Source organism: Bombyx mandarina, chromosome 17 (genome assembly GCF_030267445.1).
Source record: "Bombyx mandarina strain Sakado chromosome 17, ASM3026744v2".
Lineage (NCBI taxonomy): Eukaryota > Metazoa > Arthropoda > Insecta > Lepidoptera > Bombycidae > Bombyx > Bombyx mandarina.
In genome coordinates, this window is record NC_143223.1 from 10,589,112 (window position 1) to 10,609,088 (window position 19,977).

At 38.8% G+C, this 19,977-nt stretch overlaps 2 protein-coding genes across 3 annotated transcripts in view; one reads left to right on the forward strand and one right to left on the reverse strand.

Annotated features, from left to right (window-relative positions):
* The window catches only part of LOC114240699 (uncharacterized), a 40,067-nt gene extending 35,497 nt beyond the window's left edge, over nt 1-4,570 (forward strand). Inside the window, exon 5 of one of the 2 annotated variants that reach the window (XM_089734189.1) lies at nt 2,969-4,570. In XM_089734189.1, coding sequence (XP_089590315.1) covers nt 2,969-3,114 — 146 coding nt within the window. In that variant the 3' untranslated portion in view covers nt 3,115-4,570. The remainder of the gene's footprint in view (nt 1-2,968) is intronic. The other variant, XM_028171349.2, reaches the window with a different exon arrangement.
* A 1,946-nt stretch (nt 4,571-6,516) lies between these two features.
* LOC114240730 (lipase 3) lies at nt 6,517-12,691 on the reverse strand. The gene is made up of 2 exons (XM_089734344.1): nt 11,207-12,691; nt 6,517-7,369 (listed from the first exon to the last, which is right to left on the reverse strand). Exons 1-2 carry the CDS (start codon nt 11,843-11,845, stop codon nt 6,635-6,637), a joined length of 1,374 nt encoding a protein of 457 aa, XP_089590470.1. The 5' UTR covers nt 11,846-12,691; the 3' UTR covers nt 6,517-6,634.
* Nucleotides 12,692-19,977: the final 7,286 nt, after the last annotated feature.

A 19,977-nucleotide genomic window follows, 5' to 3' on the forward strand; every position in this document is an offset into this window, starting at 1 on the left:
TTTACGTGTACGGTTTTCGGGTGATAGTAGATTATTTCTGATTTTATATCCTAAATGCTCAGAAATAACCAAAGCACTGCAGTAGACCAGTGACTGTATGTCACAGATGTCAGATTCAATCGTGAAGTGTTTACCGAGAATTTCTTTGTTAAAAACTGCAACTAAGTCGTATAAAGTTTTATTCTCTTTTAATCGAGGTAGTTTGGGACGAGATGTAGGGTCTGTACCTGAATATTGAATTAGTGCTGTTTCAAGCTGCGTGTTAAGTTTTTGTGCTAGTTCGTCAGTGATAGCTGTTTCGAGAGATTTATCTTGTTCTGCAGATTGTAAAAGTGTAGTCCACTCTGGGAGCGTATTTGTTTGTGTCGAAGCTTCACATGATTGATGTCTTATTGTAGTTGAAGGTTGTTGATTTGTGACCATATCGATTGATGTTAAATAATAGTCGGAGTTTGCGGGATCTTATTCAAAGATGACTGGCATAGTTGGTTGTTGTGTGGTGGATACATTATGTCTAGATGTATTGAAATGGTCCTGTTCTTCTTGTCTAAGTTGCTCTGCGACTGATTTTTTAATGTTGTCAATAGTTTGTTCTGATAGGAGTTTATTTCTTAGTATAACTCTTCTTTGGTCTGCTATTCTTTGTGACGATACGTCTAAACTAGGGTACCGATGTCGGAATCGTTCATGAAGTCTTTTGCAGTACATTGTCTTGTCCGTTTCTAGTTTGGTAATGTAGAAATATGTGCGCATGATAAATAGGTTAATATCTTCAGTCCCTTTCATACGCACTCTTGGCTTACCAGCTTTGGTGGTCGCAGGTTGGGTGACGTATGTCTCCTGCGAAACATCCTCAGCTGGCGTTGCTGATCTACTCCTCCTTATCGCCTCGGCTGTAGCTCTTGAGGACTTTCCCCTACCCCCCGCGTCCCCGACTCCCGTACAGCCGGTGGTCCGGGAGCCACTGGCTAGCATGCTGTCACGCCCGTGGCCAGCTACAGACGTGCCCCGACGATCGCCCTCGGGCAGCGGTCCTATACGTAATTTATTATGTCGAGTCTCCATATTGATGGGTTACCTTTGCCTTGTTAGCCGTGTAGGTTTCATTATTACACGTTGCCCGCCCCCCGCGAAAGTCAGATGGTCGACTAGGGCGTAAGGTAGGATTTTAGGGGGCTTATTATTATTATTATTATTACTACTTTAACAATGCTTAATTATGCACAGGCTGTGTACAAAAAACAAGTTAGCGTTATCTTTCTTTATTTATAAAATGATTAAATTCTTAATTTTCTACAAAATGAAAAATAATCAAGAACAAAAACATTAAAATGCTCTAATCGACAGCGTCAAAAAAGAAGTTCACAATTGACTTTCCTTTTTAACACAGAGGTTCCATTATCAAAACACGCTACAGTACATAATCAATAAATTTTCGTTGGTTCGCGTTGGTATGAGCAATGCTCTGTATTGTCTGTCGTCTTCCTAGAATTTGCGACATCAATATTGGAATTTGCCTGTTGTGTTTCATCGCGCATCCTGGTATTGTGAAATCGAACATGAAATCAATTCGAGAGCACCTGTTCCTACAAGTACAAGATTCGTAATATTCCACTGATATATTGATCTCTATACCCGAGCCACGTAATAACCACACCGCCGTTTAACATGGTCACTACACAAGGGGGTCGCGGGTTCGAATCCCGCTAAGGGAAGATATTTGTATGATAAATATAAAATGTTTTTTCCAAAAGGTTATGGATGTATATCATATATATGTATGTGTATAATAAAAATATTACATTTATTTCCGTTATCCTGGTACCTGTAACACAAGTTTTTTCAGAACTTAGCACGGGACCAGTTAACGTGGCGTGGTTGTTATTAAATATTTATTTATTTATTACACCAAGACCTGCTCTAACGTAACATATTATGCATTATTTTTTGAGTGCCATTAAAAATGTCTGATTAGAGTGGGACTTTACATCCTTTCAGAGAATTTTCAACGAATCCTGTTCACACATAGATACCTTCAAATTCAATGTATTTGAAGAACGTTTTATGTGTATAAAAAAGATCCTTTCCGTCTTACCCGTGGGTGGGATTTATTTTCCATTAACGCTTATAAACAGACTGACAATACGTGACGTCGTCACTGTATACACAAGGCTAACAAGACAGGCTGTTAATGTATAGGTAACCTGACCGTTAGAATATATTGGCCGCTGGAATTGCTTAGCGAAGCTTCACTATTTATTAACTCACGATACAATGTGTATGAATATGAATAAATACACATAGTGTTTACCCATTTAAAAAAAGAGATTTTTTTCTTTTTATGTATTAAGTTCATTTTCGATTTAGAGTTGTTGATATTTCGAAAAAAAAATTATTATTTAAAAAATAATGCTTACACACTAGAGCTCGTGAGTAGTAGTAGGACTAAATAAAAAAGGGAGCTGGTTGTCATACGCAGAACTCTACTTACCCGTTTTGTCTTTAGCTATTTATTTTTACTCAAAAATCTCTATATATAAAAAGAATTGCTGTTCGTTCGTCTCGCTAAAACTCGAGAACGGCTGGACCGATTTGGATAATTTTGGTCTTGAATTATTTGTGGAAGTCCAGTGAAGGTTTAAAAGGTAGATAAATATGAAAATGATCGGAATTAAATAAAAATAACAATTTTATTTTTCCTTTGATGTGTCTGTCCCCCGTCGGACGGATTCCTTTTGTTTGTTTTAAGTTTATTTTATACAAAATTTTAGGTCTTTTATTTATCGATTGCGGCACTACGAAGTCAGCCGGATCACCTAGTTTGGTATAAAAACTCTTATTTCAGTCGGGATAAATTACACAAAAGTTTGACCATTAATTTCTGTTATTTCATAAAATGTAGTACATAAAATCATTAATTTAACCAAACTATTAACTTTATGAGAATAATCACGAAAATAATCCACAGGGAAATCAACAAGTGGAATTAACGAGGAGATCATCTGGATTAGTATAAGCATGGCGATAGCGATTGCGGTACTGATAGCAATCGCACTGTGCTACATTTTGAGGGAAAAATGCATCAAGCGACAATCCTACAGGGAGCAGTCATGACGATACAAGGAGGAGTTCGCGAAATATGCGCTCGCGGATTCCCTTTCCGAGGTCAACGTACCTTCGTACACGCTTTACCCACAGTACTCACCCGACGGCAACGAATACTTCTACAATTTCCATCGCTTCTCATACATCAGAAACAGCTACAAGCTACCGCCCAAAGATTATCCCGTCAAAACAAAGGAGGAAATATACATAAATGCGTGATATATTTATCGTAATTATTTTTTATTTATTTGCACAGCGTTACTCTTTTTGATATTTAATTTTGATTAAATAGTGAATCGTTTTTGTTGTAAATACATTATTAACCCAGGATTGGATACTTATATTCTCACTTCCATCGACCTATGTACATATATGAAATGAATTTCTAAGTATCTTGTCAAAGGAGTAATTACGCGGTACTTAATGCAAAGGAATTGAATTTCCATTTAGCTGTGATAGATAATTTGGTTCCAGAATTTACAAAAAAGTAGGTATATGCCTATATACCTACGTGAAATCTCCTGTTTTAAGTGTTTCTCTTTTGTATAGTCATTAAAATATATTTCTCAAATTAATAGACTGTTCTTATTAAAATAGTACAATGTAAATGGTATTTTCATTAATAAAAGGATTCAACATACATTATATACGCATTAAATAAAGTTAAGGTTTAAGTTTTCGTTCTTCATTTATTTACAAATATTAAACCAAGTAGATTATTATCTACCTATTTCAATAATATAAAATTTACAAATAAACATTTTAGATATATAGAAAAATATTGGTTTCAAAATTAAATTTATGATATGATAATTTTAATATTTCTTGGAAAATGTCACTAATCCATGAAATTAGTACCTGGAAACGGGTGCGCGAGTATGTTAAGCAAGTGCTTATACAAAAGCTCTATTTAGTGCTATTGCTTTTAAAGTATTTGTACGTTATCATAACTTAATATTCAACTGTACTATTTACTGTTTAACATACTTTTTAAAAGCTCCGAAATTTGTAAAATTTATTATAGGTTTGTCGACCATTTTCATAAATTTTAAGTCTATTTGTAAATATGTTCAAGACTAAAATGATGTTAAAAATTATTTAATGATTATTGTTATTATTATTTTACTGTACTCTACGTATCTGTTATTTAAGTACTATTGTATTTGTTAAGTATTCGGTACCTTTATGTATGATACAGGAAATTCTATAAATTACACAGACGTACCTAATTATAAATGTATTTAATATTTATAACGATCGTAGTGAATAATGGAAAATAGGTTTAGAATTGTTTAGGTTATAAATGTATTATAAATATATTATGTATAAATGTATTATATAAAACATGGTTAAAGCAGAGTATATGTACTTTACAGACCAACAAGATATAAGCTAATGCGATCTTAATGTTTTAGAACGAAATAAAGTGATCTTCGATACGATAAAAGTGTTTTAAAAATTGACGTACGGCGTTGGTGGAAAATCTCGTTCATAATATGAAATCAGCAGAAAAACATCGTCAATCATTGAGTTCGCATTCCATTGAGTTACTTAGCCAATTATGTTATTTTTATGTCAAACTATTATGGTATTATCACTGCTCAAAAATTATCAAGAACCTCAAAATACTTTAGGTATCTGAAATGGAAGTACTCTAACGAAATGTTGATTATGAATGAGAGTCATCTGTCATTTCTTTTTTACCAATAATTGATGCACCACCAGAGCTAAGTAATTTTCACAATCTAGAAACGTTGCACTGAGGCATAATGAATTTCAGGAGATGATTTTTGGCACAGTATCTTCCGGTGTTCGGAAGAATTCCTCTATTCGATGTTTTTTTTTTTTTTTGTTGCCTTTGTAGGCAGACGAGCATACGGCCCACCTGATGGTGAGTAGTTACCGTCGCCCATGGACTCCAGCAATGCCAAGGGCAGAGCCAAGCCGCTGCCTACCGCAAATGTTGTAGTTGATGTTTCTGGGGAGCTACGAAACTGAGAATTTTACCGCATAACCAAATTCGACTAGTTGTATTATAGCATCTTCAACTATAGCAGCTACATAAATTTTTTAAATTAAAACTGTGTATACTCCTGGCAGTCATAGCGGCTCTTTAAGACAAACGGTGTTGGAAATAACATCAACTTTTATAGGCAAAATCAAACTTTTAACTTTTTCGTAGCAAATTAACTAACTAGCAAGGCAAAAGTATTTCAAACGGTTGATTGTCGATGGAAGCCGGCAGCACTAACTCATCCCGGAACTAGGTCAGTCTCGACTAACAGTTCACAGAAGCACGGATAGCGTCTTTTTGTTAAACTAGGTACATTCAGAACCAACGAGCCTCAGCGCTCACATTTATAAAGACATGTTATTTGTAGATACTGAGTAGTAACAAACTGCTTAAGATTGACTGCATTTTTATTGAGTTTTTTTTTATATTTATTAAGATTGTTAATACCATAAATTTTATCGGCTGTGTGATGTTCTGGAATGACATCACTCAATCTCCTCCCGTGGGGGTAGTTAAAGGCGACTAGAGAATCACCGGAGATCGAGCAGCTGCGTTCGCTGAGTATCAAACCAGAAAAAAGCCAACTGGCATTTAATGGAAGTAGGGAGTATTACGAACCCGTACAAATAGATACCACCATCTGCGTATTTCTATCACGAAGCAAGAATGCATTCCGGCTTGAAAGGTGAAATAGACTATAGACTATATATATTATTATAGAATATACAATTCAGCTGAAGTTTTGTCCTCATGTCTGAGGCTCCTCACCTGAAGTCTGAAGACTCTTCGACACCTCCAGTCTGAAGACCTCATGTCGATGTGGATATCTACTTAAAACCAAGGAGGCTGAGAATTCGTTCACATTATTATTCATTAAAAAAAATATTGGTAGACGCACTCAGAGCTCATTTGATCCGACGCTTTACGCTTATAACTGAAATATATGAACTTTTTCCTCCAGATAAATATATAGAACGGTGATACAAGTTGATACAACTCCTACAGACACAAAACATGATGTACTACCATCGTTCAACATAAGAATCAGGTATATATAGTATCATAAATGTAAAAAGTATAGGAATTAGGAAAGAAACAAACAACATATAAAACTTTAATTGGATCAAAAACAATATATCCACTACTCCTGATCTCAACTAGTTACCGGTAATAATAAAAGCAAGTGACTCTGTCTACTCATCCAACTAAATAAAAATATGCAATTTTCTTTTTTTGTGTTAAATACCACAATTTTATTACTTAAAATAAAATATTACGTATGATGGCCAAGCATGACCGAGATACTAACTTAACTCATAAAATATTCGGACTGGCTGTTCTCCACGATGCTATAATATCCGCTTATTTTATCTTATGCTGTGGACGGTTTGTAACGGTGCAATCTGCAAAATTAACTTCATCGTCATAAATGAGATTCCACTATTTTCCTCCTGCCCAATAAATTAAAGTTGACTTTAAATTACAAAAATTATTTAATAATACTAAAAATAAACATTATACATATAAGATTATTACCTCCAGCATTCTGGCAAAAACAAGCTTCTTGAGATCCTTTGCATATACAAAGTCTACATGACTAAATTTATTAAAAGGTACTTTATAGGTTTCTATTATGTTGGGTAGTTGACGTTGTAAGTGTAGGACGTCTTCTGGGGTTGCAAATAAGTCGCTTAGTCCATAAAAAAATGCAATCGGCGTTGTTATATTTTGTAAAGGATATTCAGGTGGAGTACTATTCGAGTATAACCTAAAATTTTCTACTTTTCCGTAGTCAAACTTTGCAAAGTGGCGGCTTGAAACACCCTGTCCAAAATGTTCAAATTGCTTAGTCGAAGATCCTGAAGGTATATGAGCGTAAACAGTAGAAAGTGATGGATAAAATACCTGCGACTCGTCATACCCAACAAGAGCCTCAATAATAGATCTACAGATGGTTTTTTGGAAAATTAACTGACTGCAAACTAACGTTGTGAAGGCACGAGTAAGTACATTGCTAGGAAATATTTCCTGTATACCAATCGATTTTGCTCCTCCAAAAAATATTTGCGGGTAATCCAATGTTATCACTCTTATAAGTAAGAGAAGTAGACTTTTAACATGCGCGGGCGCTCCAATAGGTGCTAAGGCTATCATAACAGAAATTTTGGAATTGTACTCTTGTCTCTCTGAAGCCATAACGAAAAAAGTAGTCGTTCCTTGTGAATGGCCCACGTATATTAGTTTTTCTTGCTTTGTATAAACGGATTCTCAGGGTGGCGGCGACAATTGAGACAATTTACATCCACACGAAATATTATATTCTCTTTAGTACACGTTACGGTGGGTAGAATACGAATGCAATAGAGATATGCTAACCGCCGGTATTTATACAATCATCTTGACCTATTTAAATACAAACTTAGTAGGTAATATTAAACATTGTTCATCTTAATTATTCTGCTGATTATTTACGTACAATTATTATTTAATAATATCGAATTATGTAACATAAATAGCATTAAGCCTTATTGCGCCGTAAGGTTTATTGCGCCGGAAGCTGTCAAGCGGAAGGCGCCAATAAAATATTATAAGTATAAAGAAATATGAATGAACTATTTACTTGATTATGAAATTACTAATTATATTATAAGACAATAATAAGTTCTATATATTTCCTAAGTTCGTAAATAATTAATTATGTGAGGCCGGAAGTGTTGCTCGATAACATTCGGCCATCCTGTGTATGCCGTGTCCCACGGCGATCAGCGCTGCTATTGGCGCCTGCTTTGTCGCTGGTGTTTGGCACCTGAAATTTACATGTTTAAGCAGTAATTATATCTTGTATTATCTAATTCACACACCTTTCGTTTGTTGTACATCACACACCTTTCGTTTGTTGTACATCACACACCTTTCGTTTGTTGTGCATCACACACCTTTTGTTTGTTGTGCATCACACATCTTTCGTTTGTTGTGCATCACACACCTTTCGTTTGTTGTGCATCACACACCTTTCGTTTGTTGTGCATCACACACCTTTCGTTTGTTGTGCATCACACACCTTTCGTTTGTTGTACATCACACACCTTTCGTTTGTTGTACATCACACACCTTTCGTTTGTTGTACATCACACACCTTTCGTTTGTTGTACATCACACACCTTTCGTTTGTTGTACATCACACACCTTTCGTTTGTTGTACATCACACACCTTTCGTTTGTTGTGCATCACACACCTTTCGTTTGTTGTGCATCACACACCTTTCGTTTGTTGTACATCACACACCTTTCGTTTGTTGTACATCACACACCTTTCGTTTGTTGTGCACAGATTTCATCAGTTGTGCATCACACAGATTTCATCAGTTGTGCATCACACAGATTTCATCAGTTGTGCATCACACAGATTTCATCAGTTGTGCATCACACAGATTTCATCAGTTGTAGATCACACAGATTTCATCAGTTGTAGATCACACAGATTTCATCAGTTGTAGATCACACAGATTTCATCAGTTGTAGATCACACAGATTTCATCAGTTGTAGATCACACAGATTTCATCAGTTGTAGATCACACAGATTTCATCAGTTGTAGATCACACAGATTTCATCAGTTGTAGATCACACAGATTTCATCAGTTGTAGATCACACAGATTTCATCAGTTGTAGATCACACAGATTTCATCAGTTGTAGATCACACAGATTTCATCAGTTGTAGATCACACAGATTTCATCAGTTGTAGATCACACAGATTTCATCAGTTGTAGATCACACAGATTTCATCAGTTGTAGATCACACAGATTTCATCAGTTGTAGATCACACAGATTTCATCAGTTGTAGATCACACAGATTTCATCAGTTGTAGATCACACAGATTTCATCAGTTGTAGATCACACAGATTTCATCAGTTGTAGATCACACAGATTTCATCAGTTGTAGATCACACAGATTTCATCAGTTGTAGATCACACAGATTTCATCAGTTGTAGATCACACAGATTTCATCAGTTGTAGATCACACAGATTTCATCAGTTGTAGATCACACAGATTTCATCAGTTGTAGATCACACAGGTTTCATCAGTTGTAGATCACACAGGTTTCATCAGTTGTAGATCACACAGATTTCATCAGTTGTAGATCACACAGATTTCATCAGATCACACAGATTTCATCAGTTGTACATCACACAGATTTCATCAGTTGTACATCACACAGATTTTATCAGTTGTACATCACACAGATTTTATCAGTTGTACATCACACAGATTTTATCAGTTGTACATCACACAGATTTTATCAGTTGTACATCACACAGATTTTATCAGTTGTACATCACACAGATTTTATCAGTTGTACATCACACAGATTTTATCAGTTGTACATCACACAGATTTTATCAGTTGTACATCACACAGATTTTATCAGTTGTACATCACACAGATTTTATTTATAACTTATGCAGCCTCTATCCTGAAGTAGTTTGATTTTGTGTTATAATTTCCACGCGTGCTTATTAATCAATTATATTTCCATTCAATGATTTTGTCTCAGATATTAATTATTTTTTAAAAAGCAATCCTTCGACCTTACAAGTCCACCCAAGATAGGACATACAGCCCAGCTCAAAATATATAGAATTCACAAGAAATGTTTCATTAGTGTTAATATTGAGATAAACTTGTACCAAAGCAGCACTTTACTGTGGTATTATACAGCTGTGTCCTAAATACATTCGACTAGTCTGTGATGTAATTTTATCTCACTAAGGGTACTATTAAAAGTATCACTACTACCCACGAATTTAACAGAATTTTGTGATATTGATATTAGGTTGATTTATCATGATTCTCAGATTATTAAATCTATATCAGCGATGTCGTAATTCGTTATTTCCACAAAGCCACAATAATGTTGTTTATATGAACATTCATGTTCCTAAAGAGGTCGACGGGTATGCGCCTCCAAAACCTTTCATTGTAACCACGGAAGACTTAATCTTTAATTTTTTAACTTATCAGCATATGCCACACAGAATATTTAATTTGCTGCCCGTGTCTGTGTATGCAATGAGACTAGAGCCATTAATTAACACTATCTTTTTGTGCAAATCTATGCATATGCTGTATGTTGTAAATAAGACATTACTCACTTTTGGGTGTGAAGAGCTGGCCGCATACCATCAACTGGCCGACGTGTGTCCCGGGCGATGGCACACCTCGCAGCGCGACCTTCTCTTCGGCAGGCGTAACATTTCTTCGGTTGTAAGTCGGTCCCTCTTGCAACTGGAGCAACAGCACCTTCTCTTCTCCATGTGGTAGCCAGTCGCAGATGTGTAGTATAGTTGCGGTGTATCGCACATTTTCTAGCCGACCCACAAAGACATCTACATGATGAACTGGCGGTCTTTGTTGTCCCATCCATACACGTGTTCCAACTGGTCGATCTTGTGCAGCCATCCCTTGACGTTGCTAGATTTTTCATCCGGCCGGAACGTTGGAATAACCTCCGCATCGGTTTGGGTGACACGTCGCATTTTGTATCGCCTGTGTTTCTCAGCGGTCTCAAATCCGTCAATGTATGGGCCTGGCATAATCCCGCTTCTGAAGTATAAACGGATTCTCAGGGTGGCGGCGACAATTGAGACAATTTACATCCACACGAAATATTATATTCTCTTTAGTACACGTTACGGTGGGTAGAATACGAATGCAATAGAGATATGCTAACCGCCGGTATTTATACAATCATCTTGACCTATTTAAATACAAACTTAGTAGGTAATATTAAACATTGTTCATCTTAATTATTCTGCTGATTATTTACGTACAATTATTATTTAATAATATCGAATTATGTAACATAAATAGCATTAAGCCTTATTGCGCCGTAAGGTTTATTGCGCCGGAAGCTGTCAAGCGGAAGGCGCCAATAAAATATTATAAGTATAAAGAAATATGAATGAACTATTTACTTGATTATGAAATTACTAATTATATTATAAGACAATAATAAGTTCTATATATTTCCTAAGTTCGTAAATAATTAATTATGTGAGGCCGGAAGTGTTGCTCGATAACATTTGTCACAGCGAGTGTATAATCTATCATCGCTGGCAAATCATAGATCCCAATTTCGTGGTAACTAAAATTCCAAAACTCAGCGGTGTCTGGTGATAAAGTTCTATGTTTTCTGGAATGTTTATTGCCGCGTGCGTTACCCATCCATACGTCGAAACCCTCCGCTGCGAGCAAGTAGCCAATACCAATGTCGGTCCCGGCTGTTACCCAATCATCCGAACTTAACAGAATACCATGCATTAAAAAGACCGTAGGTCCGGAACCACGTATTCTCACCAGTAATAATAAATATCCATCTTCAGTCTCCACCTCATATTCTTCTACCTGATATCCATTTTTTCGTATTAATTGAGTAGCGTTCAAATAAATATCTTCATTCTGCAAATCTGAGTTTAATAATAAAATATTCTGCAATGTTTCATTTTTTAAATCTTGTATGATATCCGTAAATTTCACTCCAGTACTTAATGTATCAATTCGTTTACCAACAGTAATGTCTTGAAGCAAATTAAAAATATACTTGAAACTTGATTCCCCTAGTTCATTTTTAGTACTAATATTTTTCTTCGCAGACACTAAATGCATCGCACAGAAACAAAATAAAATTACAATAAATAAAAAATGAAGAATAGTTTTCATGACTACAGTTCAGACGGAAATGATGAAACCTTCATTGCTTTATTGTTAAGTTGTATATTTATAAGACAGCTTACAGGCGGTACAGCCGCGGAGAAAAATGTTTAACTATTATAATATTTAGACACAACAAACAGACTTGTAACAGATTTTGGATAATGCGATGATTCTAAAACAATAATTGGGATTGTGTGGTCACATCAACAGTTCTTTAGACAGCGATTTACTGTTTTTGACACTTGTTAAGTTTCTATAGAAGACAAATTATTTGTTGTTATTAATCAAAGTGCAGAGTTACTTCAATCGGCTTTGAGCGAGTTAACGGTTTGAGCGACGTCATCTGCAGTGCCTCCACTGCACAATACTTCATCGCAGCTGTGCTAGAATACGACGACGTATACGCGTCTTTAGTTTTTTTTTTTTCCTACCTAAGCTGGTAGCCTTGAGAAGCTATTCCAGCGTAACCTTAACTAGTAGGTGAGCTCACGGGGCTCAAACCTGACGACATTGCTAACACGAACCCTGGCAAGAGCCGTGCTTCGCAGAATCTACCACCGGATCGGAAACGCGACCCACTAAGAAGATCCGGCGAGAAACTCAGTGGGCTGTGTCTGAGAGTTAATTTACTCGTCGAACCCGTCGCTTGCGACGAAGGTGACCGGAAGGGAACGGTGACCGGTGCTTGAAGTACATAGACGCACCGTTAGTGGATCGGGAGGACCCGGGATGACGTGTTTTGGGCGACGTCGACTGCTTTCCATTCTTTCCGCAGGATCGGAAATGTAGTTACCGGCGGCCACGATGACAGGGTTCTCGTGTCGTGCCGCTTTATCTAAGTGGCGCATCGACGCCGACTGCATATACTTACTGGTGGACTCTAAGTCCAGGTTTAATGGTTTTTTATTTTTTTTATTGCTTAGATGAGTGGACGAGCTCACAGCCCACCTGGTGTTAAGTGGTTACTGGAGCCCATAGACATCTACGACGTAAATGCGCCACCCACCTTGAGATAAAAGTTCTAAGGTCTCAGTATAGTTACAACGGCTACCCCACCCTTCAAACCGAAACGCATTACTGCTTCACGGCAGAAATAGGCAGGGTGGTGGTACCTACCCGTGCGGACTCACAAGAGGTCCTACCACCAGTAATTACGCAAATTATAATTTTGCGGGTTTGATTTTTATTACACGATGTTATTCCTTCACCGTGGAAGTCAATCGTGAGCATTTGTTAAGTACGTATTTCATTAGAAAAATTGGTACCCGCCTGCGGGATTCGAACACCGTTGCATCGCTCGATACGAATGCACCGGACGTCTTATCCTTTAGGCCACGACGACTGGTGGAGGTCGACGTTCCTGACGAACCACGGGGCTCCGACGGCTATCCTGCAAAAACGGGATTGGATAATTTGAAATGATTTTAGGTGAGTGCGGGCCGCGTGAGCGAACACTACACTTGCATAGGTCATGACGGGGCGTATGCAAGTTTTGTAGAGTGTCACCTTATTTCTAAGGGACATTTTACTTCGCCTGCATATCACCGGGTAGAGACGTCCTAGAATGAAGGCGGCACGGTCGCGTACCGTCTTAGTACCGCGTGAGGGCGGAATGTCATCCTTCTGTCGAAGGTGACGCCTAAATATTTGACCTTCGGGGCCCACGGTATGGGCTGGTCGTACATCGCGCGTCTTTAAATACGTATGTACGTCCTCCCCTCACTCCGCCGGTAATCAGTGGCGTACATAAGTAGAATGAACGACCTATCTGTAACAATAGGTTTTTTTAACGCGTACGGTCTCGCAAATCAACGTGATTTTTTGCGTGACCACCAAATTGACATTTTATTAGTGCAGGAGACCCTCCTTAAGTCCGCTTACCCTATAATCGCGGACTATAACATGGTTAGGAATGACAGACTCATCCCTCGCGATGGCGGTACCGTCATTTACTGTACTAATGGAACACTCGCCGATCATCATTACACTTGTATCGTTGTGTATCATTGAGACGGTTCATAAACTCTCGAGAATAACCTATATACATCGCTCAGAAGTGAGTTGTTCTGAGTTCAGATTTCGGGTATTGTCACCTTTTTTGAAAGAGGGAATCACCATACTCTTTGCCTCGAACTCGACTATGGACGACGGTGGTTCCACATCACCGAAAAATATTCGGTGTGATAGCTCTCTACCGGAGATCTTCTTCACATGGTGTGCAGTCAGGCGGGAACTCCGGGCTCTGGACATCCATAAGTCGAGTGGGCCAGATTGCATCCCCGCAGTGGTTCTGAAAGCGAGCGCCCCTAAGCTGACACTTGCGCTAACGCATTTGTATCCCCTCTTTTATTGCATTAACAAGTTTCCGTCTTCATGGAAGACCGCCCATTTCCATCCTATCCGCAAGAAGGGTGACCGGTCCGACCCATCGCGCTATAGGCCTATCGCGATAACTTCCTTGCTTTCCAAGGGGATGGAACGAATAATAAATACGCAACTCCTGAAGTATTTTGAGGATCGCCGGTTGATCAATGACTGACAGTACGGTTTCCCTCACGGTCGTTCAGCTGGCGATCCTCTTGCATACCTTACTCACAGATGGACTGAAACTTTGGAGAGCAAGGGCGAGGCTTTCGCTGTAAGCCTTGACATCGCAAAGACCTTCGAAAGAGTCTGGCATAGGGCACTTCTATCGAAGTTACCATCTTACGAAATCCCCGAGGGAGTCTGCAAGCGGACCACTAGCTTTTTGGATGGATGGAGCATCACAGTCGTTCTAGACAGTTGCTGCTCCGATACCATGACCATTAATGCTGGCGTTCCACAAGGCTCGGTGCTCTCCACCACGTTTTTCATCCTGTATATCAATGACATGCTATCTATTGATAACATGCATTGCTATGTAAATGGCAGCACGGGGGATACGCGATATGTCAGCCATCAAAATCTCTCTCGGAGCGTGGTGCAAGAAAGACGATCAAAACTTGTAACTGAAGAGGAGAACTCTCTGTGGCAAGTCTCCGAGTGGAGTGAATTGAACGTGGTTCAATTCAATGGGGGAGTGCTCGATGAATTGATTGAAAGGAGGCCATTATCTCACCGCATTTACCAACCCGCCACCGGAGTAGAGTTCATCCATACTACCTGGAGTCACTGCGTTTCCAGAGATCTTTTTTCCACGTATCATCCGGCTTTGGAATGAGCTTCTCCTCCACGGTGCTTAACGAACGCTATGACATGTCCTTGTCCTTCTTCAAAAGACGCTTACGGAGAGTACTTAACGGTAGGCAGCGCCTTGGCTCTGCCCCTGGCATTGCTGAAGTCCATAGAGGACGGTAACCACTCACCATCAAGAAATAAAAAAAATAAAAAATAAAACACTTCTGGTTCATACTTGGGGCACGTTCCCATTAACTATGCGGAATTTAATAGTTTCTGAACATTAAACATTACCCTAGATCACCGTCAGCCACGAATAAGTAATAAAACTAATACTAATTTAATTAATAGTTTTTCTGTTTCACGTTATCGATTACATTATAATAACTTTTTTATTATGTCTGTTATTCTTTTATTTGTGAATTTTCCTACCTTTTTTCATAATTTAATTTCATTTTCTTTTTGCTTATATTCATTTAAGCATTTAAATGTGGAAACGCAAATGATGTTTTATAGAGCACTCTACTAAACATAAGTACGAAGTCTCAACACATCTCTAGCCTTGATAGAGAATTTGTACTCACATTCACTGAAACGGTGGTAGTATTCTTCTGGTGGTAGGACGTAGGCACTTGCCTATTTACTACCTTTACTATCTCTGAGGAGAAGTTGTAATGCGTTCCAGCGTCAGGGTTGGGACAGTTGTTATAATACACAATTGAGCTAAGTCTAGCTCATGTCTCCAAAGTGGGGGCATTTACTTTGTGATGTTTAGTTACTACAGTAGCCGATTAATGCCTATTAACACAACCACGCAATTTTAAGTGTCTCATTTCAAAAAAAATTTCCCGAGAGGATTAAAACTACAACTTTTTCGATATACATATGCTTACATGCGAAAAATAAACTTATCAACATGGCAAATTATTTATACTGAACATACCAAATTAATATTGTTTATTGTTTACGTTAGTGTCCTCAGGACTCGCGCCCTCTCAAAGGTCTTACTACCGCTTAGCTCGTACTCTCAAATCGGATACGATAGTACTATGTCCCCCCTCGTAGGCCCCTCAGGCCGACTAGCAGCGTTCGATGATGACGAAAAAGCAGAACTGCTGGCCGATACATTGCAAGCCCAGTGCATGCCCAGCATTCAATCCGCGGACCCTGTTCATTTAGAATTAGTAAACACTGAGGTAGAACACAGAGCCTCCTTGCCACCCTCGTATGCGTTAACACCCGTCACCCCAATGGAAGATAAAGACCTGATCAAAGACCTACGTCCTCGCAAAGCTCCCGGTTCCGACGGTATATCTAACCACGTTATTAAACTTCTACCCGTCCCAACTCATCGTGGTGTTGGCATCTATTTTCAATGCCGCTATGGCTAACTGTATCTTTCCCGCGGTGTGGAAAGAAGCGGACGTTATCGGCATACACTATCCCGATAAATCAAAAAATATCATAAATCCGACGAGCCCGATTAGCCTCCTCATGTCTCTAGGCAAACTGCTCAGAGACTTTGTCTCATCCAAGGGCATTCTCATCGATGAACAATTCGGATTCCGTGCAAATCACTCATGCGTACAACAGGAGCACCGCCTCACGGAGTACATTCTCGTAGGGCTTAACCGACCAAAACCAATCTACACGAGAGCCCTCTTCTTCGACGTCGCAAAAGCGTTCGACAAAATCTGGAACAACGGTTTGATTTTCAAACTATTCAACATGGGCGTGCCGGACAGTCTCGTCGAACCGCTCTTTTCGATATCGAGTAGAAGGAACCCGCTCCTCCCCGCGACAGCTCACGGCTGGAGTCCCGCAAGGCTCCGTTCTCTCCGCTCCTAATTAGTTTATTTATTAATGATATTCCCCGGTCGCCACCGACCCAGCTAGCCTTATTTGCTGACGACACAACCGTTTACTACTCAAGTAGAAACAAGTCCCTAATCGTGAGTAAACTCCAGAGCACAGCCTTGACCCTCGGACAGTGGTTCCGAAAATGTCGCATAGACATCAACCCAGCGAAAAGCACAGTGTTATTTCAAAGGGGAAACTCACCGCTTATTTCCTCCCGCATTAGGAGAAGAAATATCACACCCCCTATGACCCTCTTCGGCCAACCTATGCCCTGGGCCAGGAAGGTCAAGTACCTAGGAGTCACCCTGGATGCATCCATGACATTCCGCCCGCATATAAAAACAGTCCGTGCCCGTGCCGCATTTATTCTCGGCAGACTCTATCCCATGATCTGTAAGCGGAGTAAAATGTCCCTTCGGAACAAGGTGACACTTTACAAAACCTGCATAAGGCCCGTCATAACTTATGCAAGTGTGGTGTTCGCCACTCACGCGGCCCGCACACACAGACACCTATACCTACAATCCCGTTTTTACAGGTTAGCCGTCGGGGCTTCGTGGTTCGTGAGGAACGATGACCTACACGACGACCTGGGCCTCGAATCAATCCGGAAATACATGAAGTCGAGCTGTGTGTGACGGTATAAACGTGTACGGTTGCAATTGGATAAGAATATTGTTCCCTGACCCCACTATCCTATAAAACTGTACGATTGCTAAATCAGAATAACTATTTCGATAAAGCGGCACGACACGAGAACCCTCTCATCGTGGCCGCTGATAACTACATTCCCGATCCTGCGGACCGCTTTTAGGTACCCCGAGCACCTATCATCGTTCTCGTCGAACCCATCGCTTGCGACGAAGGGCTCTGCGAGTAAAATAACTCACAGACACAGCCCACTGAGTTTCTCGCCGGATCCTTTCAGTGGGTCGCATTTCCGATCCGATAGTAGATTCTGCAAAGCACGGCTCTTGCTGCGGTTCGTGTTAGCAACAACGTCAGGTTTGAGCCCCGTGAGCTCACCTACTCGCCCGGTGACGCTGATATGGTCTCAAAAGACCATCAGCTTAGGAAGGAAAAAAATAACAGAATACACACGTCAACTGGTATTTCAAAAAATAAACATTTTTTAATATCACTGAAATCAATCCTCAAGTCTAAAATAAAATAAAAATTCAAGTACGGCATATCTATTGCCGCTACAGTAAACATCATCATTCCAGTCTTACACTTAACATGATATTAACATCGATGACTGATAAGCATACGGCCCACCCGATAGTGAATTGTTACCGTCGCTGACGAACATCAACCAAGCCGATGCATACCGCTAAGAACTCTTCATAACTCATTTTAAAAAGAAAATTTAATAAGCACTCGGAAAACACCGTGAAGCGAAGTATTCTAGGACAGTTCGTTGGCGGTTACGTGTTTGTAGTTCATAGAACACTGGACAACCAGATCAAACATGTACAGCTTATCTTACAAACATTGGTAGGCATCACAATCCTGCCCATTCCTGCAGCAAAACAATCATTCGTACCAATTCGTAAGATGGCACAGGTTTAGCAACTTTCTTCGATGGTGTCAAAAAGATTGAATACTTACTCACCTAATCTCAGGAAGAATTGATGTGAGCATTCTCAAGGGGATTATAGTCACAAAAATAATAATTAATTATTTAAGGAAACACGATTGCGGTTTTCCGAAATAGTCTTAGTGGTGCCAGCTGTAATTGGCGGAAACAGAAAGCATTGAAAGTCATAGACCGAATTTAAACCCGAATCTTCTTCCCCCATCCCAGAACCATAAAAATCTAATAATGTTAAAAATAGTGTACATATTATTATTGTTTCTACATATTTACCCATATTATTATAAATTATAAAAGAATGAAGAATCTTAGTTATTACTCGAGGCTTACGGGTATGGGATACGTGGGATACATGGGATGGGCATATTGAGTCCGTACGTTTTCCAAACTAAAGAAAGAAGACGTAGAGTGTAGTAAAAATCAAATCTAAAATTTTTTTACGTTACTTCCCATGAATAAGTGTGTCATATAAGCCTTGTGAGCGTGCACTGCACGGATGGGTACCATGGCCTTGTCTATTACCGCGACAGAGCAATCATTGGTTCTGATTTGTAGGGTGGTGTTAATAAGCTCTGTGAGCAACTTCTCTATTATTGTCTGTGCGAACTAATAAGTCTCGAGTCCTTAGTTACGCTGTCAAGGTATGATGTTAATTTAAAATTATAAAACATATAGGCTAAGCTGTTTCTAATTATGCACGTCCTAAAGGATAAGCATAAAGGATAAGACGTCCGATGCATTCGTATCTAGTGATGCAACGGTGTTCGAATCCCGCAGGCGCACAGTGGATCGATTCTATGATTTTAGTGACTTAGGGACCAACTTTGTTTTTTTATAAATTTTTTTATGTAGATAGATAGAGCTCGTTAATCTCAATAATAATTGTTTTGGGCAAAAATTACAAAAACTTTATAGTTTGGTCAGAAAAATGTGTTTTGTGATTTTTTTGTATGGAGCGGGTCACATTAAATTAAATTCCTGCTAAGTACCGCGAGGTCCTGCTTTGAAACTTTATTTTCCTTATACCTTGTCTAGTCTACTATCATTTGATGCTATGAACATGTGCATAAAGTTGCAACTCTGCCAAATAAATGGATCGAAAAAAATTAATAAATACATAGAATAAAAACCTTTTTTTTTTTTTCGTAAGTGCTTTTAAGTTAAATTTGATATGGATTAGTAAGTAAAAGCACGTAATGATACCCATAATTACATAATACCTAACAACAATACATTTAGTAGGTCTCTAATTATGCAATCTCTCTAAATATTATATATTTTGTTTCACCTTTCGATCTTTGGGTCAGAAGACGAAAGAAGATTGTGTAAAATATCCTCATTAGTCGACCTTCTACTTCTCATTCTTGAATAACATCTCTCTGTATATTTCCGAAAATCTTTATTGCGAGCTTCCGCTGCCTCTTCCGAGAGTTTACCTATATGAATGGCACCAAAGTTCTTCATTATTATATATCACTGCCATGTGCCAACAATTTATGGATACTGGAAGGCATATATAATA